General features: G+C 52.0%; 1 protein-coding gene across 1 annotated transcript; it reads right to left on the reverse strand.

Annotated features, from left to right (window-relative positions):
- Positions 1-6,332: 6,332 nt before the first annotated feature.
- On the reverse strand, positions 6,333-26,943 carry LOC146402375 (cytochrome P450 2B4-like). The gene is made up of 9 exons (XM_084958840.1): positions 26,750-26,943; positions 21,887-22,049; positions 21,588-21,737; positions 17,081-17,241; positions 15,537-15,713; positions 14,927-15,068; positions 12,063-12,250; positions 11,741-11,882; positions 6,333-7,766 (listed from the first exon to the last, which is right to left on the reverse strand). The coding sequence occupies exons 1-9, from the start codon at positions 26,918-26,920 to the stop codon at positions 7,576-7,578; spliced, it is 1,485 nt and encodes a 494-aa protein (XP_084814966.1). The 5' UTR covers positions 26,921-26,943; the 3' UTR covers positions 6,333-7,575.
- Positions 26,944-27,592: the final 649 nt, after the last annotated feature.

A 27,592-nucleotide genomic window follows, 5' to 3' on the forward strand; every position in this document is an offset into this window, starting at 1 on the left:
GCCCCACGGCTGCCTCTAGCTGAGCCTTTTATCCTGAGCCTGGTCTCCCCCCCCGCCCCATTCCCAGTTATGTAACACCATCCATTCCTTGACATCCTCCAGGAGTGTGAATTCAAAGAGAGGTGCTAAGGAACCCGTACTTCCTGGACGGGCAGCCAGGTGACTTGCTCATCTCCCCACCCTGCACTCCCTCCCCAGGTGTTGCACAGACACCACAGCAGAGATACCCAGGTCCACATGAGTATGAATATGCTTTTACTTTTTAGGTATGGGCAGCCATGCCCTTGCTCCTAGGTTTTGGTCCTGTTTGTGTTTTTGTACTTACATGTCTAACCTGCAAGTATGAGTGTGTGCTTGCATGATTCTTACACTTGAAGGAGTGCCTGTATTTATGGGCATGAGTCTGCATGTACTTATCTGTATATTTTTGCATGTGTGCAGATTTCTCTGTGCTTATATGGTTTCAAGCCTGAAAGTGTATTTGCCTTTTTGTAGTCATGGTGGTGTGTGTCCGTATGTGTGAGTGGATGTGTCCTTGTGCATCAGTTAGCCAGTCCCAGTCATTGCAGGGCTTGTAGATGCCACAGATAAGAGTGATGGGTGAAAGGGAATGAAAGGGAAAGACACAGAACTGGAGAGACTTGGTGGTGGAGGGGGTCAGGTGGAGAGAGACAAAGAGACCGAGCAGGGAAGTAGAGCTTTCGGAGCTCTGATTGCTCGGACCAGCGCCAGGCAGGCCTCTCCCTGCCTCCTGCTCTGTCCTCACAGTGAGGACTTTTCTCTGACCCTCAGTGACAATCTGTGTGTGTCTCTCTCTCCCGTGCTCTCTCCCTCTGTCTCAGTGTCTCTGTGGCCCCCTTTAGACTCTGAGCTCCGGGAGTCCCATTTCAGGTCACTGGGCTCCCCTCTGTCTCCAGCATCCCAGCCCCTGACCGGCTCAGTTCATATTTGCAAAATACGTGAATGACCATGTCCTTGTCTGCCTGTCGTGGTCCGGGCCTGGCTTTCCATGTCTCTCCATCTCTCTCCCAGAGAAACAGGATGGCGGCAAGTTTCTCGCAAGGACAGGCAACTCTCTTGCTGGACACAGGACTCTGACCCCAGCAGCTCAGTCACACTCCTCTGACCCAGGGTCTCTTGGTCTCTTGAAGGGGTGGAACCTGCACTTTCCTGACCTTGGAGAGATGCCACCATGGACTTTCCTGAACCCAGGTCCTGGCTCCTGCTGGGCTGTGTGACCTGGCACTGAACTTGGGTCCTCATTCTAGGCCCAGGAGGCCCTGGTGGGGAGGCATGAAGTGCTTCATGCACTTGATCCTTCTCTGTAGATTGAGTTGGTGACGAACAGAGAGATCAAGATCTTGCCAAAGGCCTCACGACAATCCAGAGGTAGAAAGGGGCCTCAAACCTAGTCTAGTTCCCCAGCCTGCTATTTCAACCACTTGGCATTCCTTCCTTTCTGAGAGAGCTGCAGAGACACACAGAGAGAGAGCAGACAGCGAGAAGCTAAAACAAAAGGAGATGGAAAGGCTGAGGGGCCGAAGAGGACCGTTAGTTCTAAGGGCAAGGGTTCTACAGGGAACTCAGGCAGAGAGAGGCTGGGTTAAAGGCAGGCAAACTGACTTCTTCCCTGCAGGACTTCTCAGGGCCTTTACCTTGCTAACGTGCTCAGTCAATAACTCACCAAGGGGGACGGGAGTTGACAGCAACTCCCAGCCTCTTTGGAGGACCTCCCAGGTCAAGGATCGGAGGGGGCACACTCTCAGAAGTACTCATGGGTCAGAAAAAGCACTAACTGTCAGAGTCAGACAAACTCCATGGCAAAACCTCAGCTGCTGCCTCATTTATCGGCCACTCCAGACCCTCAGGCAAGGGTCTGCTGCTCTTTGAGCCCCAGGGCTCCTCCTCAGGAAAATGCAGGCACTTTCTCCACGGGGTCCTTGCGAGAATGGAAATGAGACCCGCCAGGCAGGGGGCTTGGCACAGAGTAAGGGCTCTGTGAATGCATCTCAGCCATAGGGAGAGACACAGAGACTCCGAGACCCAGGTGGCCAAGGGGCAGGGGGAGAGACAGTGAGAGACGGTGAGAGAAACACAGAAGGCCAGAGACTGAAGGGGAGAAAGAGAGACATAGACAGAGGGAGAAGTGAAGTCACACTGCGAGATGGAAAAATGCAGACGTGGATGCTGAGGGGGCTGGTGGGGGGCTGAGGGGGCTGGTGGGGGGCCGAGAGGCTGAGGAAAACCAAGGGTAAAGGTTCAAGCAACCTCTGGCCTCCTCCCCAGCCTGCAGCCACCTGCTCAGATGACCTCTGCTTCCTGCTTTCCCTGGCTTGGGCCAAGTTCTCTGGACCTGGGCCCCATGGCCCTGCCAGTGGCTCTTTTGTCTCACCTCCTCCTCCTCCTCCTCCTCCCCCTCCCCCCCTCCTCTTCCTCAGGAGCCCTTTCCCACCCCCCTTGCTGCCCTGCCCCCAAGGCCTGCTGTCCCTCCTCCAGGGGCTGGGCCACCTCCTGCGGGGGAGAGGAGGGCCCTTCCTCCAGGCTCTGTTCAGGGCGAGCTTGAAGGAAGTTTTCTCATCCGCAACTCCCAGGGGCAGAAGCAGGGAGAACCCGAGAGATAGAGAGATGGCCAGAGATGGAGACGGACTAAGAGAGTAGGAGAGGGTAAGAGAGGACAGGGACAGAGGCTCGGAGAGACAGACACGGGGACTCACAGGGAGAGAGGCAGAGGCAGGGCGGGGGTGAGACTCGGAAGGCGGGAGAGAGGCAGAGAGCCACAAGGCAGGAACAGATCCCAGGGACCTGGAGCCCCGCGCTGAGACCAAGAGCCCCAAAGGCAGAAACCCACGGAGAGGGGCCCTGAGAGATACAGCCGGAGGGGCAGAGGACCAGCTTTGGAGATGTGGGGAAATGACACAGAGACCCTCATGATCAGAGACAGCCAGAGAAACACAGAGACACGGGGAGACCCAGAAGAGAGGGAACCCCGCTCCACGGAGGCAGAGGGGCACCTGCAGCCATCACCACCTGCCCAGAGACCATCAATGGACAGACAGTCATGTGGCGGCCCCTCGAGGCTCATGGCCACCTGTCCTGTCACCACAGCCGAGGGACCACTATGGGCTGGCATTCAAGCTGCACCGCAGTCATGCTGGGAGGCTACAAGGCAGTGTGGGGCATTGCCATTGCCCAGGGGACCAGAGGGGGCTGCAGGGAGGCTGGCCTGGGGCAGGGAGGAGGGTACAACCCACTCTATGAGAGCCCTGCCGGACGCATCTCTGCCTCATGGTTAAGTGCCCAGTGCTGGAGCCAGAGGACCTGGGTTCAAATCCCAGCCCCAGCACTATCCATATGAGGGCTGGCCGGGTATCTCACCTCTCTGTGCCTCTCTTTCCTCGCCTGTAAAATGGGAATCATGTGCACTCGCCTTTCCCAGGGAGGCTGTGAGAAGTCAGCTCATGTGTCTAAAGCACTTAGATAGACCCTGGCACATCATACTCAGTACGCATTTGCCTTTCTGCTGAAGTCAACTGGCCCAATAAGAGGTTTGCCACAACAAAAAAGAAAAGAAAAAAGAGGTTTGCCACAAACCCTCCTTCGCCCATTTACACCTGACAACGCACTGTGGCCTCAGAATAACGTCTTTCACTGCATGAAGTGAAGTTCATCCAAGAAGCAGACACACCAAGTTACCTGCTGCCGGTGCTTCCACTTGCGTGAAGTATCCACAGACACAGAAAGCAGACTGGGGGTGACCAGGGACTGGGGGAAGGGAGGATGGGGCGTGACTGCCTCCTGTACACAGGGTTTGCCTTGGGGGTGATGAGAGAGCTCTGGACCTAGGCAGAAGTGTGGTTTGCAACATCGTGCGTGTTCTTAAGGCACAGAATTTGACCCTTTAGAACAGGGTGAATCTTATGTTTTGTCTGTTTTACCATAATAAAAATTTAATTCATAGGATGGCCACAAAAATCGTTGTATTAAAACAGTTATCGGATTTTTCAAAGCAAATCAAATTTCCTGCAAAGGAATCAGCCTAAATGGACTGGGGACAATTCCCAGCCTGCGCAAGCTGGAGCGTCTTACCTGCGGGACACTGAATGTGGACCACAGCTCCGGATGTTTCCCCACTCCACACAGCCTCATGCCTTGGGTGGCTGGTGCCTGTTGGGGACAGTCCCTCCAAGATCCCCAAAGTGAAGTGGGCTCTGGCAGCCACCGAGGGGTCAGGGAAGGGGCAGAGAGCCCTGCCTGGGGCACAGAGCCCAGATGCCATACACAGATGCTGTCCTACCTGAGATCCTGAGACCTGCAGCCATCCTACCTCTGGGCATGCCCCAGGCTTTCACCCACGACACCCATTTCCACAAATACCACATCCCCAAGGTATAGGCTGAGTGTGGGTCCCCTGGGTTCAGCTGGTGTCTTAGGGCTCCTAGGTGGAGCTGCAAGACACGGCCTCCCAGTACTCAGGCTCCTGGGTCCTTCCATAACCTTGTCGCCACCTCCCTCAACCTCCGCAGGGCTGGGATGGCCAGCTCCCTGATGGAACACCAAAGCCCAGCCATTGAGAACTAAGGCTCTGGAGTCACTTAGAATCCCTGCACCTCCACTTCCCCGCTGTGCAACTCTGGGCAAGTGACTCAGCTTCTCTGAGCCTCAGTTTCTTCTTCTATACAATGAGTATAATAATACTACCTCATATGTGGTTGTGAGGATCCAGTGGGTTGATGGTAGTTAGTAAATGCTCAAAAAATGTTAGCTATTTTTTTTTTTTATGGCTGCACCCACAGCATATGGAAGTTCCCACTGCAGGGACTGAATCCGAGCCACCGCTGCCACCTACTACACAGAGCCACTGCAGTTGGATTCTTAACCCACTGTGCCACAGTGGGAACTCCAAGCAATTTTGATTATTTTTACAACCAGATGTCTATTGCTAACACCAAAGGAGGGTGGTCTTATAAAAACTGTTAGGTCACATCCCTTCTCTGCACAAAGCCCCTCCTTGGCTCCCTTCTCACTCTGGAACGCTTTGTAATCTTTCCTCCAATCCCCATCTTTGACCTCATCTCCTACACCCTCTTCCTAGCTCACTTCAGCACTCTTTCTTTTAAGGGTGTACCTGTAGCACACGGAAGTTCCTGGTGGAAGGATCGAATCAGAGCTGCAGTTACTGGCCTGTGCCACAACCACAGCAATGCTGGATTTGAGCTCCATTTGCAACATACACCACTCGCAGCTTGTGGCAATGCCAGATCCTTCACCCATTGAGAGGGGTCTGGGATCCATCCCACATCCGTATGAATGCTTTTGGGTTCTTAACCCCTTCAGCCACAATGGGAACTCCCACTCCAACACTCTTGGTCTATTCACTTTCCTTGCATATTCCTTGCTTCTCTCACCTCAAGGCCTTTGCTCTGGCTGATCTCCCTGCCTGCCATGCCTCTACCTCAGAGAGCCACGTAGCTCACTCTCTCCTCGCCTTCAGATCTGGCTCAGAAGTCACGCTCCCCCCACCCCATGACAGTTGCACAGTGTATATAAATATAGGGAAGTGTCTGTCGGCTCTGGTCCCAGTAAGACATTTGTGTCTGTCACCACGAAGGAGAGATGGGGCTCCTGGGAGACCGTGTTTGGCCCTCGAATTGCCTGGAGAGACAAGTCCCAGGTCTGCGCACACCACTATGAGCACGGAGTGTCTTGGGGCAGTTTCCTAGAAACAGAGCCTGAGCTGGAGATGTGCACACAGGGGTTTTCCTGGGGAAGCTCTAGGGAGTGACCCCTGTGGGGAAGCTGGGATAGCAGGATGGAGCAGCAGGTGTCAGTGGGCTGTGACATGGCTACACAGAGGACCCCGTTGGTCCCACAGGGAGCTCTGGGACCATGGTGCCCCACAAAGCTGTCCCAAACTGGAGCTGGGGGCTGATTTCCTACTCCTGAATCAACCGTGGTTGGCTGTGGCTTTCCCTGGAGAGGAGCGCTGACGGGGGCCCGGTAGCTCCCTTGGACCAAAGGCAATTCTTGGAAAGGGATGAGGTCTGAGCCGTCAGCAGCAGACACTCCCAGGAACTAGGAGTCAATGTCACAGTCATGAAGGAGGTCTGAGCGGCCACTGTGGTGTCCACTACCCGAGGCAGGACTCCAGCGAGCAGGACACCAGCGGAGGTCCAACCTTCTCTAAGAATTTGGCAACGATGAGCTAACAACCATCAAATAAAGCACACTTTCTCCTCCTTCTCTGACAAGGGGACCCTCCCACCCACCGGGAAAGCAAGCTTTGACCTGGACAGCCTCAGACAATACGTGGATCACATGCAAGCTGGCAGGAGTCACAGCCTGACCCCTGGAGGCGAGGTCTCAGATGTTTATTTGAGTTGGGACACCAGGAGGGGAACATCAGGGACTCCAAGGGCTCAGGGTAGAGGCACACTGCCCAGGGGTGGTGGGCTGAGGGCCCATCATCGAGGGAGGAAGTGGGGGGAGTCAGATGAGGATGAGGGAGGACTGGGCTGTGGACCACATAGATGAGCCTCCAAACCCTCACGAGACGCAAAAGAAGCCAGACAGCAACCACCACACACTGTACGCTCCATTGAGGTGAAAAGGGCGGAATCGGCAAATCCACAGAGAAGGAAAGGGTTTGGTGTGGCCAGGGGCTGGGGGAGGGAGGATGGGGAGTGACTGCTCATGGGTCTGGGGTTTCCTTCTGGCTGATGAGCATGTTTGGGTCTAGAGGGAGACGGCGATGGCCCATCATATGCAGGGACTGAATGCCACGACATGACACATCTAAAATGGTTCGTGATCCCATGGGAATTTCACCTTAATTTCAAAATATAGGCTGGGATGGGTGGCGGGAAGGAGCCGTAGGGCTTTGCCTTCGAGAGCCGAGGAGACAGCATGGGCACTGCTTCTGTCCTCACTAAGCCTGTGACCGTGGTCATCTCTGGCCATTTCTCGGGCTCTGTTTACTCATCTGCAAGATGGGCATGATCACTGTCCCCACCCCGTGGGCCTTTGGGGAGAAGACCCAAGGGACATCATGTATGCCCAGATCATGGAGCCCAAGGAGTTGAGAAAAGGACCCTGGGGCTGTTCTGAGAAAGGGACAAGTCACTCGGGGAGAGCTGTGGCCTGGGAGGCAGAGCTGCAGAAAGAGCCTGAGCTAAGTTTCCCCTTTTAGCCTCAGTTTCTTCCCTTTCCTTTATTTTTGGACCACACGGATGGCATGGGCCGGGGATTGGACTTGTGCCACATCCGTGAACAAGCCGGGTCCTTAACTGCCGAGCCATCAGGGAACTCCTTAGCTCCACGTTCTACACATACACCCCTTTTGGAATTCTGTTAACAGGGGAAAGGAATAGACCTCTGGGAGGCTTCAGAAGAGCTGCGGAAGGACGGAAGGAGGTTAGGCTGCAGACAGGACATTCCTACGAGGGAGGCATGTGAGCAAGGGAAAGAGGCAGGTGTCCAGCACGTCTCTCAGAGGCGGGAGAGAGGCAGCGGGGCAAGGGGCCCTTCTCCACAGAGGTGGGGACGCGCATGACCCTGGAATCCCTGGACCCCCTTCCCTCAGCCTCTTTGGCGGGGCAGGAACTGGATCTGGTAGGGCGGGGGCACTGTGCCCACCCCAACAGCCTGGGGTGTCAGGTCGATGTCCTCCGGAGCCACAGGGCTGGCCACGGAGAAGTTCTGGAGGATGGTGGTGAAGAAGAGGAATAATTCGGTGCGGGCCAGGCCTTCCCCAAGACAAATGCGCTTGCCTGTGGACACAGAGGGTGACAGTGTGGACACGGGGGTGAATGCACGTTCCTTGCCCTGTCACCTCCCAAAGCCCAGACACTTGTGTCCATTGCAATAGGTTTGCATGGGACTGGCCTTTGACCTGCAGTTCGGGTGGGGGCTTAGAGGAACCCCAAGCCCTGTGAAAGCAGGTGCAAATCGTTGGGTGGATGTGCCTTGCACAATTTTCCCAGGAAAGACTCCGTAGCTCCTGCTAGCTTTCTAAAGGGTTCTGTGGCCCCGCAGAGTATAAGCAGCCACTTGGGCCTGGATGTGTCTTTGTGTATGTGTGTGTGTGCCCAGGGGTCTGTGCGTCTGCCTCCACATCCAGGTGTGTGCATATTTCCGACCTCTTTCTTTCTTTCTTTTTTCCCTATTTCGGGCCACACCCACAGCATATGAAGTTCCCAGGCTAGGGGTCAAACCGGAGCTGCAGCTGCCAAACTACACCACAGCCACAGCCACGCCAGATCCAAGCCACATCTGCAGCTACACCACAGCTCGCGGCAAAGCTGGATCCATAACAAACTGAGCAAGGCCAGGGATTGAACCCGCATCCTCAGATACAGAGAAGGGCTCTTAACCCGCTGAACCACAATGGGAAATCCCAACTTCATATTTTCAAGTCCCCCATGCCTGATGTAAGAGGAGTCGTCTCTACATCGTAAGGCTACTATGAGGATAAGGACATTAGTGCTTGTTAAAATGCTTAAATAACACCTGCCCGTAGTAAGGATGCTGTAAGTGAAGTTAGCACCTTGTGTTTGTTTCCGGGTGTACACGGTGATGCTGTGTTTGTGAGGTGTGTATCTGGACTGTGTGTGTTTGTGCGTCTCTCGGTTTTCTTCTTATCTCAGCCTGAGCACCATGGGCTTCAGGTGTCCTGGAAAATGCTGAATGGAATATACAATTGCGCCCAGGACTGACCCGCACCGGAGAGGAGTCTAAGGCTTCCATCACATGCTCAGAGACGGAAGGACCGCCCCTCCCTCCAGCCCCCACAGTTCTAAACCAAGGGCTTGGAGAGAACCAGGGACACAGGGAGCCCCCACACAGGCAGAGACACTGGCCCCTTCTCTCCCTTTACTGCCTGGTTCTTATTCTGCAAGCTGACACCCTTGGCAAGACCCTTTCAAGGAGGGGTTTCCAGGCATTTCCTAAGCCTTCCTAGTCGCTGGACTGCGTCTGCACGCAGGTGTAGGAGAACGCGTCTGCGTCTTTGAGGCACATGCAGAGGTTGGTACACAGGAGCTTAGCCATGCTCGGGTCACAGCTCCCAGCTGGTTGGTCTCTTCTGACTGGTTCTGCAACCAGGCACTTTCCAGGACAGCTTGATCCGGCTTCCTCCCTTCCACCCCGACCTCCACATCCCTGGGACACTCCAACTGGACACCCCTTGGCAAGACATCTTTTGGCTCTTGCTTTCTCTCCCCTCATGGCCATCTGCCTCGGCCTTTTTCTCTGCCTGTAACTGAGCAGGACCCTTTCCCCACATCCCTGCTTTAGCAACTCGCTGAACTACAACATGTATCTTCCTGGATGTTTACAGAAACTTGGTGACCCGGCCTCTATGGCCAGCTGCAAGAACAGGATTTCTGCCCCCAAATTTTGCAGCTATCAACTGAAGCCCCTCCCTCACCTTGGCTTGAAACAGGCTTTGCAATTTCGGTGTTGTTTGGGATGGGGGGGTGGGAGAGGTGGGGACAGGAGCCACCTGTCTCTTTGCATGACCCTGCAATAACACTTGCTCTGTGCCAAACTCTTGTCATTCTGGTTTGTTTGGCAACACTCTGTGTCGGGCACCCAGACTGTGTGCCAGCGTGTCTATATCTCCTGCCAGACACTCTTTCTCTGTCTCTGTTTTTCTCATGATTTTCTGCATTCTTCAGTCTTTTTCACTCCCTGTCTCTGTCTGTCTGGATCTGATTCTCTTGGCAACTCTCATTTTTCATCTCCCTCCATCGTTCCCTGTTCTCCCCTCGGTGTTTCTTCTTGAGTACTGGTGTCACCCTCTCCTGTCTCTCTCTCTGTCTTCCTCTGCTTCCCTCCCTCTTCTGCTCCCTCTCTTCCTCCTCCATCCCTTCCTCCTTCACCTCCACCATTTATTATCTCACTTCACTCTCGGTCTCTTTCTACCACACTCTCTCCTGTCTCTCTCCCTCTGGGTCTTCCTTGTTCTCAATCTCTCTCTCTGTTTCTCACTCACTATCCTTATCTGTCAGCCTGTCTCTGTCTGTATTGACCCCACCTCTGCCTCTCTCTAAACTTAGCGCAGAGCTATCGAATGGAGAACTGGATCCTCGCCCCTCACCCCACAGGTGCCCTGCCTCTCCCTGAAATGAAATGAGGGAGGAGCCCATCGCACTGGGCAGAGCCAGGGGCCCTGGGTCCCTCAAGTCGCTGGTGCAATTCAAGACTAAGGACTGGTGCCGGGGTCCACCTTCCTCCCAGGGCGAGACTGGGACCCTTTGCCGCAGTGGCTACGATGTTTGCACCTAGAAAAACATCTCCTCCAGCAATGAAACACAAAGAAACTGTAAGGGGCTAAATATACGGTGCACAGGAGCAGCTGGGACACATCATTAGCAAGAGGATACAGAAAAACTAAAAACCCAACTGCCACTTCTGATGAGCTGAAAGCAAAAGCAGGAGACCATGCATGCCCCCTGCACATCACACCACCAAATGCGTGGGCAGACCATCTAAGCCACCCCTCTGCCCTGACTCTTGGGCCCACAAATGCATCCACCACTGCCCTTGCTCCACATGTGGAATCAGCTCGCCCCCCTCCAGGGGGGCAAGCAAGCCAGGACGGGAACGCTTGTTGGCTCCCCCCTGCTGCAGCAGAGGCCCCAGGTTTTTTGCCTGAATTTGCCCGAATGGCCTCTTAGCAATGTCTATTGATTAAGAAGGCCAAGCGCCCTGGACATTAACAAAAGGAGGAGATCCCTGGGCATTGGGTTTTTCTTTGGGTGGGGCCAAGGAATGGGGAATGGGGACAGAGCCAAGTCAGAGCAGGTCAAGACCCACCCCACCTCACCAGGCCCAGCAGGATAAATCCAGACTCCCCCAGCTGTCAAGACCATGGCAGCTGAGCTCTTCAACCTCTCCCTGAAACCCCAGTCTTCCTGAGTGCTAGGTGCTCACGTGAGCCCTCTGTCTCCACCTTGAGGCTCTGCCCTTGCTCTGCCTTGTGATGAAACCCTCTTTCCAGTGGCTGATTGATACTCACCTGTGATGTCTTAGCTTAGAAGCCACAGCTTTAGGTAAGCTTTTCCTCACAGACACACCAAGCATGGTGCATGTTCCTCTTTTGTGCTCCCAAAGCCCCCTGTAGAGCACTCATCTTACTTAAGATTCCTTTTAGATGAATAAAAGCTGCCCCTACAACCCCTTTCTTTCTTTTCTTTCTTTCCTTCTTTTGGCTGAGCCAATGGCATAGGGAAGTTCCAGAGCCAGAGATTGAACCCGCGCCCCACCTGTGACAATGCTAGATTCTTAACCAATGGGCCACCAGGGAAATCCCTGAGCACTTCCTTTAGCCAAGCAGTTCTAAGCACACTGCAAACATTCATTCATTGAAGTAGATACAATCTTTTGACCATACGATTCATGCCCAGCTGCCCTGCTGGACTACAATTTCCTGGGTGGGAAACTGTGTCTCTCTGTGACTTCCCTGATGCTTTCTCTTCAGCCCTCAACAAAGTACTGGGCTCAGCGTAGCGCTCAACAGATATTTCATACCAACGTGCAGCAAGCTTAAAAATCCTTGCCCAGGGCCAGCTTTGGGAGGTGATGTCACTTCTCAAGCCGCCACTGGGATGCGGTGAAGATGAGACGGGTTAAGGCAGGAAAAGCAACTGGCACAGACGAACTGCTCAACAAACAGAGACCTCTCCTTGCTTGTCTCAAGGAGGGGGTGGCACCTGCCCTCTGGAATGCAGGTCCAGCTTACCTATGGAGAAGGGCATAAAAGCGTCATTTTTCTTCAGGGCCCCAGTGGCATCCAGAAAGTGGTCAGGGTTGAAGGCCTCTGGGTTTTCAAAGTAACGTGGGTCATGGAGAGCAGAGGTCAGGATGGGATAGACTTCTGTGCCCTGAAGAAAGGTCACGAGATTAGAGGACATCACCAAACCTCCCCCACCCCACCCCATGCCCCCAGAATGAAACAAGACTGAGTGATAAAGCCAAGAAGAGGTCATTTTGGAGATTAAGAGAACCCAGCAACCCAGGAGGCACACTCGAGTTTGATGGGGGAGCCCAGTGGGCTGACATACCTTGGGGAGGAGGTACCCTCGGAAGTGAGTGTCTTTAGTGACCGTGTGGGGAACACCCATGGGGATGAGGTCCCCAAATCTCTGCATCTCATGAATGACCGCATCCATGTATGGCATCTTGGCTCTGTCGTCCAAGGCTGGAGGTCGATGAGAACCAATCACCCGGTCGATCTCCTTGTGGATTCTCTCTGCACAGAAGAATGGGACCAGGGAGCTCATTTAAAGAGGCTGTTTGGGAGTTCCCATTGTGGCTCAGTGGTTAACGAATCCGACAAGGAACCATGAGGTTGCGAGTTGGATCCCTGGCCTTGCTCAGTGGGTTGGGGATCCGGCGTTGCCGTGAGCTGTGGTGTAGGTTGCAGACACAGCTCGGATCCCACGTTGCTGTGGCCCTGGTGTAGGCTGCCGGCTACAGCTTGGATTAGACCCCTAGCCTGGGAACCTCCATATGCCTTGGGAGCAGCTCAAGAAATTGCAAAAAGCCAAAAAAAAAAAAAAAAAAAAAAAGTAAAATAAAAAAAAATAAAGAGGCTCTTTGCAGGGGCACTGCTTCCATCCCACTGTCTCCTAAGGGCCAGTGAGACAGGAAAAAGCCTACAGGAGAGGGTTAGCTCACTGACACCCCTTAGAGTGACCAGCTTCAGGTGGGGCTGGAAGAGTGAAAACTACTGGAATTCTCCCCCACTGGTATGTAACGAATGTTATGGATTCTCTCCCCACATGTGAACACACACACATATGTATGTGCACCACACTTTTGGATAGACTTTCAGCTTTCAGTCGAAGAACTCACAGGTGATGAACCTGTGAAAAATCCTCCTCTAACGTTAGTAGAGAGTTAACCGTGATAACAATGAGATCCTGCTGGATAGCACTGGGAACTATCTCTAGCCACTTATGATGGAGCATGATAATGTGAGAAAAAGAATGTATATATGTATGTAGGACTGGGTCACCTTGCTGTACAGTAGAAAATTGACAGAATACCATAAACCAGCTATGGTGGTGAAAAATAAAAATCATCTTGTGAAAAAAGAAAGAAAATTAACTGATATTTAGTGTGTGTATCAAACAGATGAGGGAGTTCCCATCGTGGCTCACTGGTTAACGAATCCAACTAGGAACCATGAGGTTGCGGGTTCGATCCCTGGCCTCGCTCAGTGAGTTAAGGATCCGCTGTTGCCGTGAGCTGTGGTGTAGGTCGCAGATGTGGCACGGATCCCGCGTTGCTGTGGCTCTGGCGTAGGCCGGCGGCTATAGCTCCAATCTGACTCCCTAGCCTGGGACCCTCCATATGCCGCGGGTGCGGCCCTAAAAAAGAAAGACAAAACAAAACAAAACAAAACAAAACAAAACGAAACAAAAAAACAGATGAGGCACTGTGCTAGGTCCTCTGGAATATAAGAGCAGATGGGATTAAGATGGCCGAGCAGAAGGACCGGAGCTCACCTTCCTTCATGCAAACAACCAACTGCTCAACAACCTTCAACAAAATAGACTGGAAACATCCAAAAAAGGCACCCTACTCCAGAAAACAAATAGGAGGCACATCAAGATGGTAGGAGAGGCGATTACACGGTATACCCAACCCTATACCCCCGGAGGTGGGCTGCCCAGAGACTGGAAAGAAACTTATACTGAAGAGGCTCACCCACGGGAGTGAGAGTTCCGAGCCCCACGTCAGGTTCCCATGCCTTGGGATCTGGCAGTGGGAGGGGGCGCTCCCACAGCATTTGGCGTTAAGGGCCAGCAAGGCTTGTGTGCAGGAGCCCCACGGCCCTGGGAGAAATGGACACTCCACTCTGGAAAGGCACACACAGGATCTCGTGTGCACTGGCACCCAGGGCAAAGCAGAGACTTTATTGGAATCTGGGTCAGTCCTGCCTCCTGGAGGATCTCACGGGGAAATGGTGGGTGACAGACAGTGGCTCATTGCGGGGGAAGGACATTGGAGGCAAAGGTCTCAGGCAGATCATCAGCATGGTTGGATAGGTTAGAAGATAGATGTATAAATCAAGCCCAAATAACTGAGTGAATTTTTAAATGAATAAGTTAAAGGAGAGGTGGATGAAGGATGAATTGATAGACTAGCTGATGGAAGGATTAGGGTAGGTAACGTAGGTTTAGAAAAGCAAACAGATGCAGGAATGAAACGAGCCAAGCAATCACTGGAAAACAATTCATTCAATGAATCGCTGTTTCAAAGGAACAACAGATGAAGCAGCTCCTCCAGCAAAAGAATGAAAGCATATTTCCTGGGATGAATGAAAGACTCAGAGTATATCAGTGATTTCTTTCTCTCTCTCTCTCTTTTTTTTTTTTTTTTTTTTTTTTTTTGTCTTTTTAGGGCCACGCCCACGGCCACGGCATACGGAGGTTCCCAGGTTAGGGGTCTGTAGCCGCCGGGACCCAAGCTTCGTCTGCGACCTACACCACAGCTCACGGCAACGCCAGTTTCTTAACCCACTGAGCGAGGCCAGGTATTGAACCCTAACCTCATGGTTCCTAGTTGGATTCGTTTCCGCCGCACCACGACGAGAACTAAATGTTCTTGATTTTTTTTTTTTTTTTTTATCAGTGATTTCACCAGTGAAAAAACAGACAGATGGATGAATGGGCAGGTACATGGATGGGTGCGTCCATCTTCAAGTGATGGAGGAAAAGGGGCAAATGAGATTGACAGATTCTTCATTCATCCATCCACCGACAGGGTTGGCTGGGAGGGGGACATTCACAGTCTGCGGTGCTCCTGTGTAAGAGGGGACAGCTGCCTTCGCCTTCACAGAAGACCCTCAGATCCATTGCCGCAGCACTAAACGGTGTAAGAAGATCCCCCCTTGAACGACTGTCCCCAGCCTGCCCACCTGTGATGTGGGGGTACTTGAGCATGAGCAGGAATCCATAGCGGAGAGTGGTGCTGGTGGTCTCGGTGCCGGCAAAGAAGAGCGAAAGGACAGTGAGGATGAGGTTCTGCTCGTGGAACTCGCTGTTGGGGTTGGACTTCTCCTGGGTCCAGAGGGATGGGGTTCACATCAGGGGAGGCAGGAGCTCTGAGGCACTTGCACCTCTTGGGGTCCCTCCCCCTGTTTCTGGAACTCCAACCATCTGGTCTGCTTCACTTCCCTCTATTTTCTACAGACGGTGTCTGTCTTTGACTCAGTCTCTCTTGGCTGTGTCTTGCTCTGTTTCTAGCGATCTCTCTATCTGATCTGTTTGTCTCTCTTCCTTCCTCCCCAGCCTCTTTCTGCCCCTGTGGGTCTTTGCACCTGGGGCCGTATTTCCCCTCGTCCTGTATTTTCTGTGTCTCTCTCACCTGCCTACCAGCTTCCCCATTTCATCTCCCTCTCTGTTCGCTTCCCAATCTCCCCTCCCCATCGTCTGTGTTTCTCTCCCTCCCTCTTCTCCCCCCTCCCCTCCCTTCTTCTCCCCCAGCATCTTTTTCTCCACCCGCCCCCTCCCTCTGCCAAATCCCACTTTGTCCATGCGGAGCAGGTAGCTGTCGATGAGGTCCCGGGGGTCGCTGGGGTCCAGGGTTTCACGGTGCTTCTCCACACTGCGGCCAATGAAGGCATTGACTTGCTGCAGGTTTTTGTAGATTTGCCTGTGTGAGCCTGGAAAGTACTTCAAGAAGGCGGAGTAGAGCTCGAACAGCTGGGGGAGAGAAGGGGCTGTGAGGCTCTCTGAAAGTGACCCCTGTGTCTCTGGCTTCGCTCTGTGTATCTCTGGGGTGTCTCGGTCTCTGTCTGATTCTGTCTCTCTCTCCATCGCTCTCTGTTTCTGTGGGGTGTCTGTCTCTCTGCGGCTCTGTCTCACTTTCTCCATAACAGAGTCCCTCACTCACTGACTCTTTCTCCTTTGAGGTGGTCTTCTCACGTTTTCCACTTTGTGCATCTTTCGTCCTCATCCTCGGGTCTTCCCCACGGATTCGTCCCCACCTCTCTCCATCTCTGTCTTCCCCACCCCTCCCTATCTCCGTCTGCCTCCTTCTCATCCTCCCTCTGTTTACATCCGCCAGTTCATCTGTCTTCCTCGAACCTCTCTCTCCCTCTTTCCACCTCTCACATCTGCCTTGCTGATAACGGGAGGCTTCCACAAGGCGAAGCTGCTCAACACTTAGAACTATTTGTTTACTGGGGAGCATTTTCTATTGCTTTGCCTGTTGAGAAATATAATGCCTGACTTGTCTCAAAGAACTGCGAACAATGCAGAAACATATAGAGCACGATGTAACATTCCTCCTTCATCTCCGCTTCTAGAGGGACCCATTGTTAACTGTCGGGCAGATCTCCTTCCAGACTTTTCTCTCCCATGATTCCCTGTGGGAACAGATGGTTGAAAGCACCTGTTGGGCTCATCACAGATGAGGGCACTTGGAGCCCCTTCCAGATTTTTCAGGTCAGACTCTCCTGTAGGAGGTCATGGGGATTTGTATTTGTGACAGTCGAACATGTGAACCTACACTCCTGGCTGAGAATGATTTATTTTTTTTTTTTTACGTTAATATGCATTAGGAGTATTGCCAGATTAGTTAAGAAAGAGAATCTCTATTATTTTGTTTTAAAGAGGAGCATATTATTTGGTAATCTGGGGAGAAGGAAAAAAAAAAAAACAGAAAGAGGGAGGAGAAGTGGGGGGAAATGAGGAAATACGATGGCTAATTTTCAAAGCATCCTTGAATTTCTTCATGTGAGGGGATTTTCCAAAGACAGAGGCAGAGACTCAGAGGAGCCAGGGAAGGAAGGATGGCGAGCTTGAAAGTCTCTCTCTCTCTCCCTCTCAATCCCCTTCTCTTCCTGCCTCGTCCATCACTCCCCTTTCTTCCTCTTGGTCTCAGTCCCTGTCTCACCATCTCTCCCTCCCTCCCTCTGGGTCTCAGTGCTCAGTGTCCCTGTCTCTCTCTGTTGTCTTTGCCCCTCTTCCAGCTCTAAGCTGCCCTTCCGGTCTCCCAAAGCAGATCACCCCTGTCCCCCGCCCAGATGTCCGCCCCAGCCCCGCCCTTCCCTCTGCATGTCCCCGACCTGGCTGGAAAAGGAGCTGATGAGCAGAAAGGTCTGGAACAGTAAGTCCAGCAGCTGCAGGAACTCGGGATCTCTGTAGGCGAAGCGTTTTCCAAAGACAATGGAGCAGATGATGTTGGCAGTGCTGGAGTGGAAGTAGTAGGTGGGGTCCTGGAGGGCTCCTAGTGGGAAGAGGCGTGAGTCACGGGAGAAGGAATTAAATGCCTGGGGAACACTCGCCAGCCCCTCGGATGTGCCAGGACCTATTCTAAGCACTGCACGTATTATTTCGTCCTTCTCAACTCGACCCTGTGAAGAAGGTTCAAATGTTCAATGGATTGCATGTGCAACTTAAGAAACTCCGTTCTCCTGGGCCCTTATTTCTTCCCCCACCACATTTCTTTTGCCTACCTCTAGAGGGCTCTGCTCTCTGGGCATTTGTTCTGCTCTTGTTGGTTGATGTGTGTATGTGCCAAGCTCGCCCCAGTTGGAGGGAGGGGGAGCTGGGTTCCCAGGAATGGCAGGTGGATGCAGCCTTGCTCCCTGAGTCTCACCTGTCCCTCTTCTCTGTTCCCCTGCAGACCCTTTCACGTACCTGTCTGTCCCTAGTGTTTTCTCTTCATAAGGCTGCGTCTGTGGCATATGGAAGTTCCCAGGCTAAGGGTCGAACTGGAACTGTAGCTGCCGGTCTACACCACAGTCACAGCAATGCCAGATCCCAGCCCCCTGTGCAACCTACACCACACCTAATGGCAGAGCTGGATCCTCGACCCAGTAAGTGTGGCCAGGGATCAAACCCACATCCCCATGGATACTAGTTGCGTTCTTAACCTGCTGAGCCACAACGGGAATCCCCTGTCACTAATTATCTGTGCCTCATTTTCTTTCTGCTTCTCCAAGTCGCTCCTCTCCTTGACTTGATCCCGCCACGTCTGTCTCTTTCTTCCTCTCTGTCTCTCTGCCCAAATCACCCCGTCTCCGCCTGTCTTTCTGCTCAGTCCCTCGGTCCGTGTTCCTCTGTGGCTCCCTGTGACTCTGTCTCTGCCCCTCCCTCGACATTTATGTCTCCATATCCCTTGAGAAGGGGCCCTGTCGCCTCCATGTCTCATACACACATCGGAGGAGGAATCCAAAACCAACCAGACGTGCCCATCCCACTTCCCAGGAGCAGAAAAACCCAGCTGACCGCCCTGATCACTGCCAGCCCGCCAGCACTGCACGCACAGAAAGGAAAACCAAGTGTGTCCTTCTCAAAATGTGTGCTGTTGGGGAGATGGGATTGAGATGGAGGAATAGAAGGACTGGAGCTCAACTTCTCTCCTAAAAACAACAAAATCTACCACCAAATGCTGAGCAATCTTCAACCAAATGGACCAGAAACTTTCAAAAAGATATCCGACTCCAGAAGACAAAGAGGAGACCACATCAAGAGCAAGGAGGGGCAATTACGTGATCTGAGCATCCTCATACCTCCCAGCTGGGAAGCCCTACAGACTGGAAGCCCTAACTGGTTCACAGACACTCACCTACAGGAAGGAGAATTCTGAGCCCCACATCAGAGTCCCACGTGTGGGGATCTGGCACTGAGAGAAAGAGCCCCAGGAGCATCTGGCATCAAAGGCCAGTGGGGCTTGTGCGCAGGAGCGCTACTCCACAGGACTGGGGGAAACGGAGACCCCATTCTTAAAAGGCACACACACACTTTCACGTGCACTGGGTCCCAGGGCAAAGCAAAGTCTCCATAGAAATCTGGGTCAGACCTGACTGCAGTCCTTGGAGGACCTCCTGGGAAAGCAGGAGTGAAGGTGGCTTGTTGTGGGGGAAGGACATTGGAAGCAAAGCCCTTGGGAATATTCAGCAGAGTGCCTTTCTCTGGAGGGGCCCATTTTGGGAAAATCTGGCCCTGCCCATCAGTGCTGAGAAGCCCCAGGCCAAACAATGATCCAGGTGGGATCACAGCCCCGCCCCTCAGTAAACAGGCTGCCTAAAGACCTCTCCCCCCCAGGCACACAGCCACCTCTAATCTCCCCCAGAGACAAAGCCCCACCCACCAGAGGGATAGGAATCAGCTCCGCCTACCAGTGGGCAGGCATCAGTCCCTCCCATCAGGAAGCCTACAGCAAGCCCCACCACACCCCACCCCACCCCACCCCACCCCACCCCACCCCCGTACCTACTTTAGCCACAAGGGGGACAGACACCAGAAGTAAGAGAGGCTACAACTCTATCATCTGTAAGAAGGTCACCACACCAAAAACCTATAAAAATGAAAAGACGGAGAACTATAACTCAGATGAGGGAGAAAGGAAAAAACCCAGAAAAAACAGCTAAGTGATCAGGGGATTCTCAGCCTTCAGGAAAGACTTTTTAGACTGTTGAGGCTGAAGATGATGTAAGACATTGGAAATAAACTGGAGGCAGAGATGGATAATTTCCAGGAAACACTGAGGAAAGAGATACAAGATATAAAACTTAAGCAAGAAGAGGAGTTCCCATCGTGTCGCAGTGGTTAACGAATCCGACTAGGAACCATGAGGTTGCGGGTTTGATCCCTGGCCTTGCCCAGTGGGTTAAGGATCCCCGGCATTGCCATGAGCTGTGGTGTAGGTTGCAGTCACAGCTCGGATCCCATGTTGCTGTGGCTGTGGCATAGGCTGGCTGCTACAGCTCGGATTAGACCCCTAGCCTGGGAACATCCATATGCTGTAGGAGCAGCCCTAGAAAAGGTAAAAAGACAAATAAATAAATAAGTAAAAATAAAACTTAAGCAAGAATAGATGCAAAATACAATAACTGAAGTAAAAAATTCACTAGAAGCAGCCAACAGCAGAATACAGGAGGCAGAAGAACACATAAGCGAGGTGGAGGTCAGATTCGTGGAAATCACGGATGTGGAACAGAGAAGAAAAAAAAGATTGAAAACAAATGAAGAGAGTCTCAGAGAACTCTGGGACAATGTTAAATGCACCAACATCCATATTATAGGGGTGCCAGAAGGAGAAGAGAGAGAGAAAGGGACAGAAAAAAGATTCGAAGAGATAATAGCCGAAAACTTGCCTACCATGGAAAAGAAACCACTCACTCAAATCCCAGGAAGCGCAATGAGTACCATATAAAATAAACCCAAGGAGGAACACCCCGAGGCACATACTAAACAAACCAACCAAAATTAAAGACAGAGAAAATATCGAAAGCAGCTAGGGAAAAGAAATAAATAACATACAAGGTTATTGGCAGATTTTTCAGCAGAAACTCTGTAGGCCAGAAGGGAAGGCATGATACACTTAACGTGATGAAAGGAAAAAACCTCCAACCAAGATTACTTTACCCAGCAAGGCTTTCATTCAGATTTGAAGGAGAAATCAAAAGCTTTACAGATAAGCAAAAGCTAAGAGAATTCAGCAACACTAAACCAGCCTTACAACACATACTAAAGGAACTTCTCTAGGCAGAAAAGAAAAGGCCGCAACCAGAAACAAAAATACCACAAATGTCAGGGCTCACGCATAGAGGTAAAGATACGAAATCTTCCACACACAATTATGCCACCAAAATCAGAAATCGTGAGAAGAGGAGGTTACAAATGCAGGACGCTGGAGATGCATTGCAATTAAGAGACCAACAGCATAAAACAAACTCGTATGGACACAGACTCATATGAAAACTTCAGAATGACTGCAAACCAAAAATCTACAATTGATACACAAACAAATAAGAAAAATCAACGCAAATACAACACTAAAGATAGTCATCAAACCACAAGAGGAGAGAAAAAGAGAAGAAGGGAAGAAAAAAGAGCAACAAAAACAAATCCAAAGCAATGAATAAAGTGGCAATAACATACAAATCAATAATTACCTTAAATGTTAATGGACTAAACGCCACAACCAAAGGACATACACTTACTGAATGGATACAAAAACAAGACCCATATATATGCTGTCTTCAGGAGACCTATTTCACTTCTAGGGACACATGCGAACTGAAAGTGAAAGGATGGAAGGAAATATTCCATGAAAACAGGAATCAAAGTGTGTCCTATTTACAGTTTTCTCTGCTTTCTTTTCTTGAGGGTGGGGGTGCCATGCCCACAGCAGACAGAAGTTCCAGGACCAGGGATCCAACTTGCACCACAACAGTGATAACTCCAGACCCTTGGCCTGCTGAGCCACCAGGGAACTCCTCTGCTTCTTTTTGCAGAAGTCCTGTATTGGTCTGGGCTCCATACCTCAAACCATGCATTGGTTTCCCTGAACCCGGTAATAACAGGCTAATGTCTGAGTTGATGCCTTTGAGGTGTCCTTGACACTGACCTCCCTGCATCTCTCCTGCTCCCCGTGCTTCTCTCCTACTCAGCTCTGCCAACTCTGCCCCCTCTCTCTGTCTCTCATCCTCTGTCTGATGGCCTCGCGAGCTGTCTCTCTCTATCTCTCCATCTCTTCCTCTGCCCACACACATGCCTCTGCCTTCTGCTGCTGTGCACCCACAGACGCACTCAATTTCTCGCCGGCCCCTGCCCCGGGCTCACCCTGGGATTTCCGCAGCTCCTCCACCAGACACTGGGCCTCCTCCTGAATCCGCTCCTCCACGCTCCGTTTTCCCAGGCCGAAGTCCCTCATGGTGGCCAGAGAGAAGCGCCGAAGGGTCTTCCAACGTTCCCCGTTGGAAAAGATCACGCCTGGGGGTTGAGGAGAGGCTTGGAATGCAGAGGAAGTTGGAAACAGACTCTGGGTCCCCCTAAACCCCCTCTTCTCCCCTCCCAGACACACCCTCCCCAATCCCCATCCTCCACCCCTGCTCCCCTCTCGGCGTCTCTGAGGGCCTTACCATATCCCTGGAAGATTGGCTCCAACACAGCGATTTTCCCTCGGCCAGAGAAGGCCTCAGCCTGGTCCACCAGGGCCTCCCGGATGGCCTCTGTCCCGCATATCATGACCACTGGCCTTGGCCCCAGGTACACCGTGAATACATCCCCGTATCTCTCTCGGAGCTGCCAATATACCCACGCCCAATGTTGCCATTAGTCAGTATGCACCTTAGGAACCATCTCAGTTGTTAGACCATGGAAGCACTTCCGCAGAGACTGGGAATTAGCCGCTGCCCCAAGACCTTCCACCCCAGCCTGCCTTCCCACTTCCCAGGACCCAGCCACTAAAGGATTAATCCATGACCCAGCCCCCCTCACATGAGAAGCAGTACAGATAGTTAAATAGCCCTAAAACCTCCCCTGCCTAGGATTATCTGTTGAGTCTGGCCAGCTCTCCCTGGCTTCTCAACTAAAAAAAAAAAAATAAACATTATCCTTCCTGTGACCCTACTGTATCTTCTCTCTGCCTCCTGACAATTTCCCTGGAGTGCCACCCAGAAACCACCCACCCCTTCATGTCTGGGGGGACATGAAGGGGAAAAGATGGCCTTCTGGGGGTGATCCTGAAATCTGAGAAGTCGTACCATCAGGGGAGGCACTAGGGAACGTGTTCAGAAGCATTTACTGAGGCTGGAAGGCCTGTACACTCAGTGACTAGCAACATTACTCCCAGATACACACCCAGCAGAGATGTATACACTTGTTCAGCAAGATGAAGAACAAGGAGAGTCACAGATGCTCAGCAACCGTAGGTAGAGAATAGAGAAGTAATGGTGTGTTGCTGTCATGGAACAGTATGCAGCAATGAGAAAGAACTAGCTACCTACAACCGCAATGAAACCCACAGGTGCAACGTTGATGATCCCGAGGACTCTATTTGTCATGATTCTGTTGATATGAGGTTCAAAACTAGATAAATAGGAACCTATGGTGTCTGCATAATGGGAGGGTCATGAGTGGAAGGGGGACTTAAGGAGGGTTTCTGGGGACAGGCCATGTCGTTACTGATCTGGGTGTCAATTACCTGACTATGTTCATTAGAGAAAGTTCACCAAGCTGAATACTTAGGCTTTGTGCATTTGATCCTAGATGGTGAGTTTCCATAAAGAGGGATTTCCCGTCCTGACTCAGAGGAAATGAATCTGACTAGCATTCATGAGGACACAGGTTCCATCCCTGGCCTCGCTCGGTGTGTTGAGGATGCAGCGTTGCGGTGAGCTGAAGTGTAGGTTGCAGACATGGCTCGCATCCCATGTTGCTGTGGCTGTGGTATAGGCTGACAGTTGGAGCTCCGATTTGACCCCTAGCCTGGGAACCTCTATATGCTTCGAGTACGGCCCTATAAAGACAACAACAACAGCAAAAATTTGATAAGGAGTTGACCTAAAATCATAAAAAGGTTAACTTCATGGAAAGACCTCTCACACTGATCTTAGCTAAGCTTTCTCACTGGTCTCCCTACTTCCTTTCCCTGTGCTGCCTACCTTCTTTTCACCACCCATCCCACCCCACCCTGAAACCAGAGCAGTCCCATCAAAATGTAAAGTAATGACAATCCCTAACCTGCTCCAAACCCTCCAGGGCTCCCCCTGCCCTGAATATAGGACCCCAGGTCTCCAGCATGGTTGACACAGCCCTGGGTGACGTTGCCCCAGCACCCCTCTGACTTCTCCTCCCACTCACGCCTTTGCTCACACTGATCCAGCCTTCTCCATGTCCCCCAGACATGCTAAGCTTGCTCCTGCTTCAGGGTTCCGGCATCTACATCTGTCTTTCTCTCGGAACTTCTACCTGCATTTTTAGGGTGTCTGCTCAGAAACAAGTCAAGACACAGCCTTTCCCATACCACTCAGTCTAAAGTAGCTCCCACAACTTCTTAAAATATCACCCTGGTTTGATTGTTTGTTTGTTTATGTTTTGTAAGTGCCCCACTGGCAGCATATTGAGTTTCCCAGGCTAGGGGTCGAATCTGAGCTACAGCCGCCAGTCTACGCCACGGCCACAGCAACTCAGACTCTGGTTGCTCTTGCAATCTACACCACAGCTCATGCCAACACCAGTTCCTTAACCCACCGAGTGAGGCCAGGGACAGAGCTCTCATCCTCATGGATAATGGTTGGGTTCTTTACCCTCTAAGCCACAACGGGAACTCCCATCATTACCCTGCTTCATTTGAATCATAGCTTGTGTCAACACAATATTTCCTTGTTTACTGTGTGTGCCCTGTCCCGTGCCACATCACCAGTGCCCAGCTGAGTGCCCGGCAGAGAGAATGAGTGGAACAATGAAGGAGTGGATCCAATTAACCTCCAGCGAATGAGCGCTTATCTACACCAGGCTCTGTGCATATCCCGGTTGGTCCTCACGACGGTCTTATGAGAGCTGCCTTCTTATCATCAGCAATTCATTCTATGGAAGAGACGCTAAGTTTCAAAGAGAAGCAGTTGAATCTGGAACGCGAGCCCGTGTCTGTCTGACTCCAGCAATGTTACTGAACAGGCTTTTGGGCCAATTTAAGCAACAGAAACTGCTGAGAGGCCAGTCAGGAAAATTCAGGCAGGGCTTTCCTGGGGCCCCTGCTGCAGCAGGCAGGGTGGAGGTGGGTAGTGAAAACCACAAGCTGGTTCCCCTGCTTGTTTACTGGCTCACGGAGGGGGGCGAACTGGTTCCTTATATGGGCAAGGGTAGGGGTGGATCCAAGAGTGAGGCCAGAGGGGTGGCTTCGGTGGTCTGTCCACCCCTCTGGTGGTGCTGTGTGCAGAGGGCATGTCTAGTGCCCTGCTTTTACTCCCGACATCCTGCTTTTGCTCTGGGCTTTTCCAAAGAGGCAGTTGGGATGTTATTGTTTTTGAATCTTCTAATTTGCCTCAGCTGCACACACACACACACTTATATTCAGTCCCTTACAGTTTCTTTGTGTTTTGGTTCCTCCAGGAAATGTTTGTCTAGGTACCAGCACTGCAGTCACTGCAGCAAAGGGTCCCAGGTCCCAGCCCGTGTCAGAAGGATTTGGAAGCAACTGATGACACCCACTAGCCATGCCCTGTCTCTCCCTCTCTCCAAAGAGGCAATGAACATGCAGGGTCGTGCTCACCCAGAGGATCCTTGCAAGGTCTGCGGAATCGATTTAGGGGTTCTGGAAACTGGAAAATGTTATGCAAAAATGCACGTGGGTATTTGTAGGGGAGGGAACCCACAGCCTTAATCACATTCCTAAAGGGTTTAGGGATCCCCCAGTTGTTAGGCAGCTTCAGGCTAAGAAGGAGATGAAGGCACCTCCTTGCTCAACCCCAGCTTGCCCTCTGTGACATCCCAGGTGTGTGTCCTTGGACAAGGGCCTCTCCCCCCGCCCCACCCCCATCCCACCCCCACCCCACTGAGCCTCACTCTTCATTCCTCTGAGGTGAAGAAAACACCTCCCCTAGCCCACGAAGTTATTGGGACCTAGAACTGATGAATTTCTACCCCAATAGAGAGAAATCCTAGCCACTTAACTCTAAGTGAAGAAGCATTTACATGAAAACATACTGGATACCCTGGTGATACACTGAAGACAAGGATAATGAAATAATATGCACTTGGAGCCTCTACATCTGTGATGAAACACTCTGTATTGAAATCAAAGATGGGGAGTTCCTGCTGGGGCGCAGCAGAAAGGAATCCGACCAGTAACCATGAAGTTGCAGGTTCAATCCTTGGCCTTGCTCAGTAGGTTGCCCTGAGCTGTATTGCTGGTCGCAGATGTAGCTGGGGTCATGCATTGCTGTGGCTGTGGCATAGGCCATCAGTTGTAGCTCCTATTGGACCCCAAGCCTGGGAACCTCCATATGCTGCGGGTGCAGCCCTAAAAAGCAGAAAAATCAAATCAAATCACATCAAATCAAATCAAAGATGGTGATCCTGTTGTGATGCAGTGGAAACAAATCCGACCAGGAACCATGAGGTTGCAGGTTCGATCCCTGGCCTCACTCAGTGGGTAAAGGATTAGCCGTTGCTATGGCTGTGGTATAGGCCAGAAGCTGTAGCTCGGAATCAACCCCTAGACTGGGAACTCCCATATGCTGCAGGTATGGTCCTAAAATACAAATAAATAAATAAATACATTAAATCAAATTAAAGTGATGACAAGCCCAAGATTTAGGAAGGTGTTCATTCCCAAAGCGGGTACGAAGGGGACAGAGGAGCCCAGGGCAGTGGGAAGCTTTTGCTGGGGTTGCGGCTCTCCGGTGGAGGAGGGGCTCGTGGGTCTGGATGACACCATTAATAAGTATACAGATGAGCAAACATGAAACAGGCCTGGAAAGCAGTGCTAGAGACCTAGGAAACACCCCACAGTGTTGGCTACCATTCGAGCGCATGCATGTTTACTTTTGCTAGGCACTCCGCAACTGCCCTCCCGTCCTGCACTCCCTCCCTCTCCCTCCCCACTCTCTGGTGCTGACAGGGCCACGCTTTGCTGCCTTTTGTTGGCAGAGGAGAGATCTATTTGCTTGGTGCCACCACCCCCTTTCCTCTTTCTTCCCTTGGCCAGCAGGCACCCAGGCAGCTGGCAGACGAGGGCAGAGGAGTGTGGAATTCTACCTCCCAGGTGCACATCCACGCGCCTCTTCAAGCCCACCTGTCCACTCCAGGGACAGTGCCCACACACCTCCCACCGAGCAGGGATGCCTGGGGCTGTCTGACCACCACCCACCACGCTTCACCTCTGTGCCCCTCGCTCATCAACTTCCCCACACCCACCCCACTCCTAGAAGGATGGATGAGTGAACCCCCCAGTACGGAGGCAGGGAGCCACCCTCAGACCCCATCCATCTGCATCTCACCCTCAGGAAGGATTTGGGCAGGCCTCCTCTGTCCATCTGCAGAAGGTTCCCCAGGAAGGACAGAGGGTGGGGGCCTGGCGGGAGGGGGTGATGGGCTTTCGGGCGGCCTCTGGCCAGGAGAAGCAAGAGTCCTGTGAGCAGAGCAAGAAGAAGAAGCAGGCTGAGCTCCATGGCCCCAGTATGCCCGTCTTGTGCCCCACGGCTGCCTCTAGCTGAGCCTTTTATCCTGAGCCTGGTCTCCCCCCCGCCCCATTCCCAGTTATGTAACACCATCCATTCCTTGACATCGTCCAGGAGTGTGAATTCAAAGAGAGGTGCTAAGGAACCCGTACTTCCTGGACGGGCAGCCAGGTGACTTGCTCATCTCCCCACCCTGCACTCCCTCCCCAGGTGTTGCACAGACACCACAGCAGAGATACCCAGGTCCACATGAGTATGAATATGCTTTTACTTTTTAGGTATGGGCAGCCATGCCCTTGCTCCTAGGTTTTGGTCCTGTTTGTGTTTTTGTACTTACATGTCTAACCTGCAAGTATGAGTGTGTGCTTGCATGATTCTTACACTTGAAGGAGTGCCTGTATTTATGGGCATGAGTCTGCATGTACTTATCTGTATATTTTTGCATGTGTGCAGATTTCTCTGTGCTTATATGGTTTCAAGCCTGAAAGTGTATTTGCCTTTTTGTAGTCATGGTGGTGTGTGTCCGTATGTGTGAGTGGATGTGTCCTTGTGCATCAGTTAGCCAGTCCCAGTCATTGCAGGGCTTGTAGATGCCACAGATAAGAGTGATGGGTGAAAGGGAATGAAAGGGAAAGACACAGAACTGGAGAGACTTGGTGGTGG

The sequence above is a fragment of the Sus scrofa genome, chromosome 6 (assembly GCF_054392235.1).
Source record: "Sus scrofa isolate SSC_HxYL_T2T_F1_AM1 chromosome 6, Sscrofa_HxYL_maternal_Yorkshire_Landrace_v2.0, whole genome shotgun sequence".
NCBI classification, from domain to species: Eukaryota; Metazoa; Chordata; class Mammalia; order Artiodactyla; family Suidae; genus Sus; species Sus scrofa.

Excerpts from the sequence above, each read along its gene's own strand:
- LOC146402375 (XM_084958840.1), bottom strand. The coding sequence starts at position 26,920 with ATGGAGCTCAGCCTGCTTCTTCTTCTTGCTCTGCTCACAGGACTCTTG. Across the intron at positions 21,738-21,886 it reads GCCAATCTTCCAGGGATATG|GCGTGATCTTTTCCAACGGG; the intron begins GTAAGGCCCTCA and ends CTCAACCCCCAG. Across the intron at positions 11,883-12,062 it reads GAGGGTACCTCCTCCCCAAG|GGCACAGAAGTCTATCCCAT; the intron begins GTATGTCAGCCC and ends ACCTTTCTTCAG.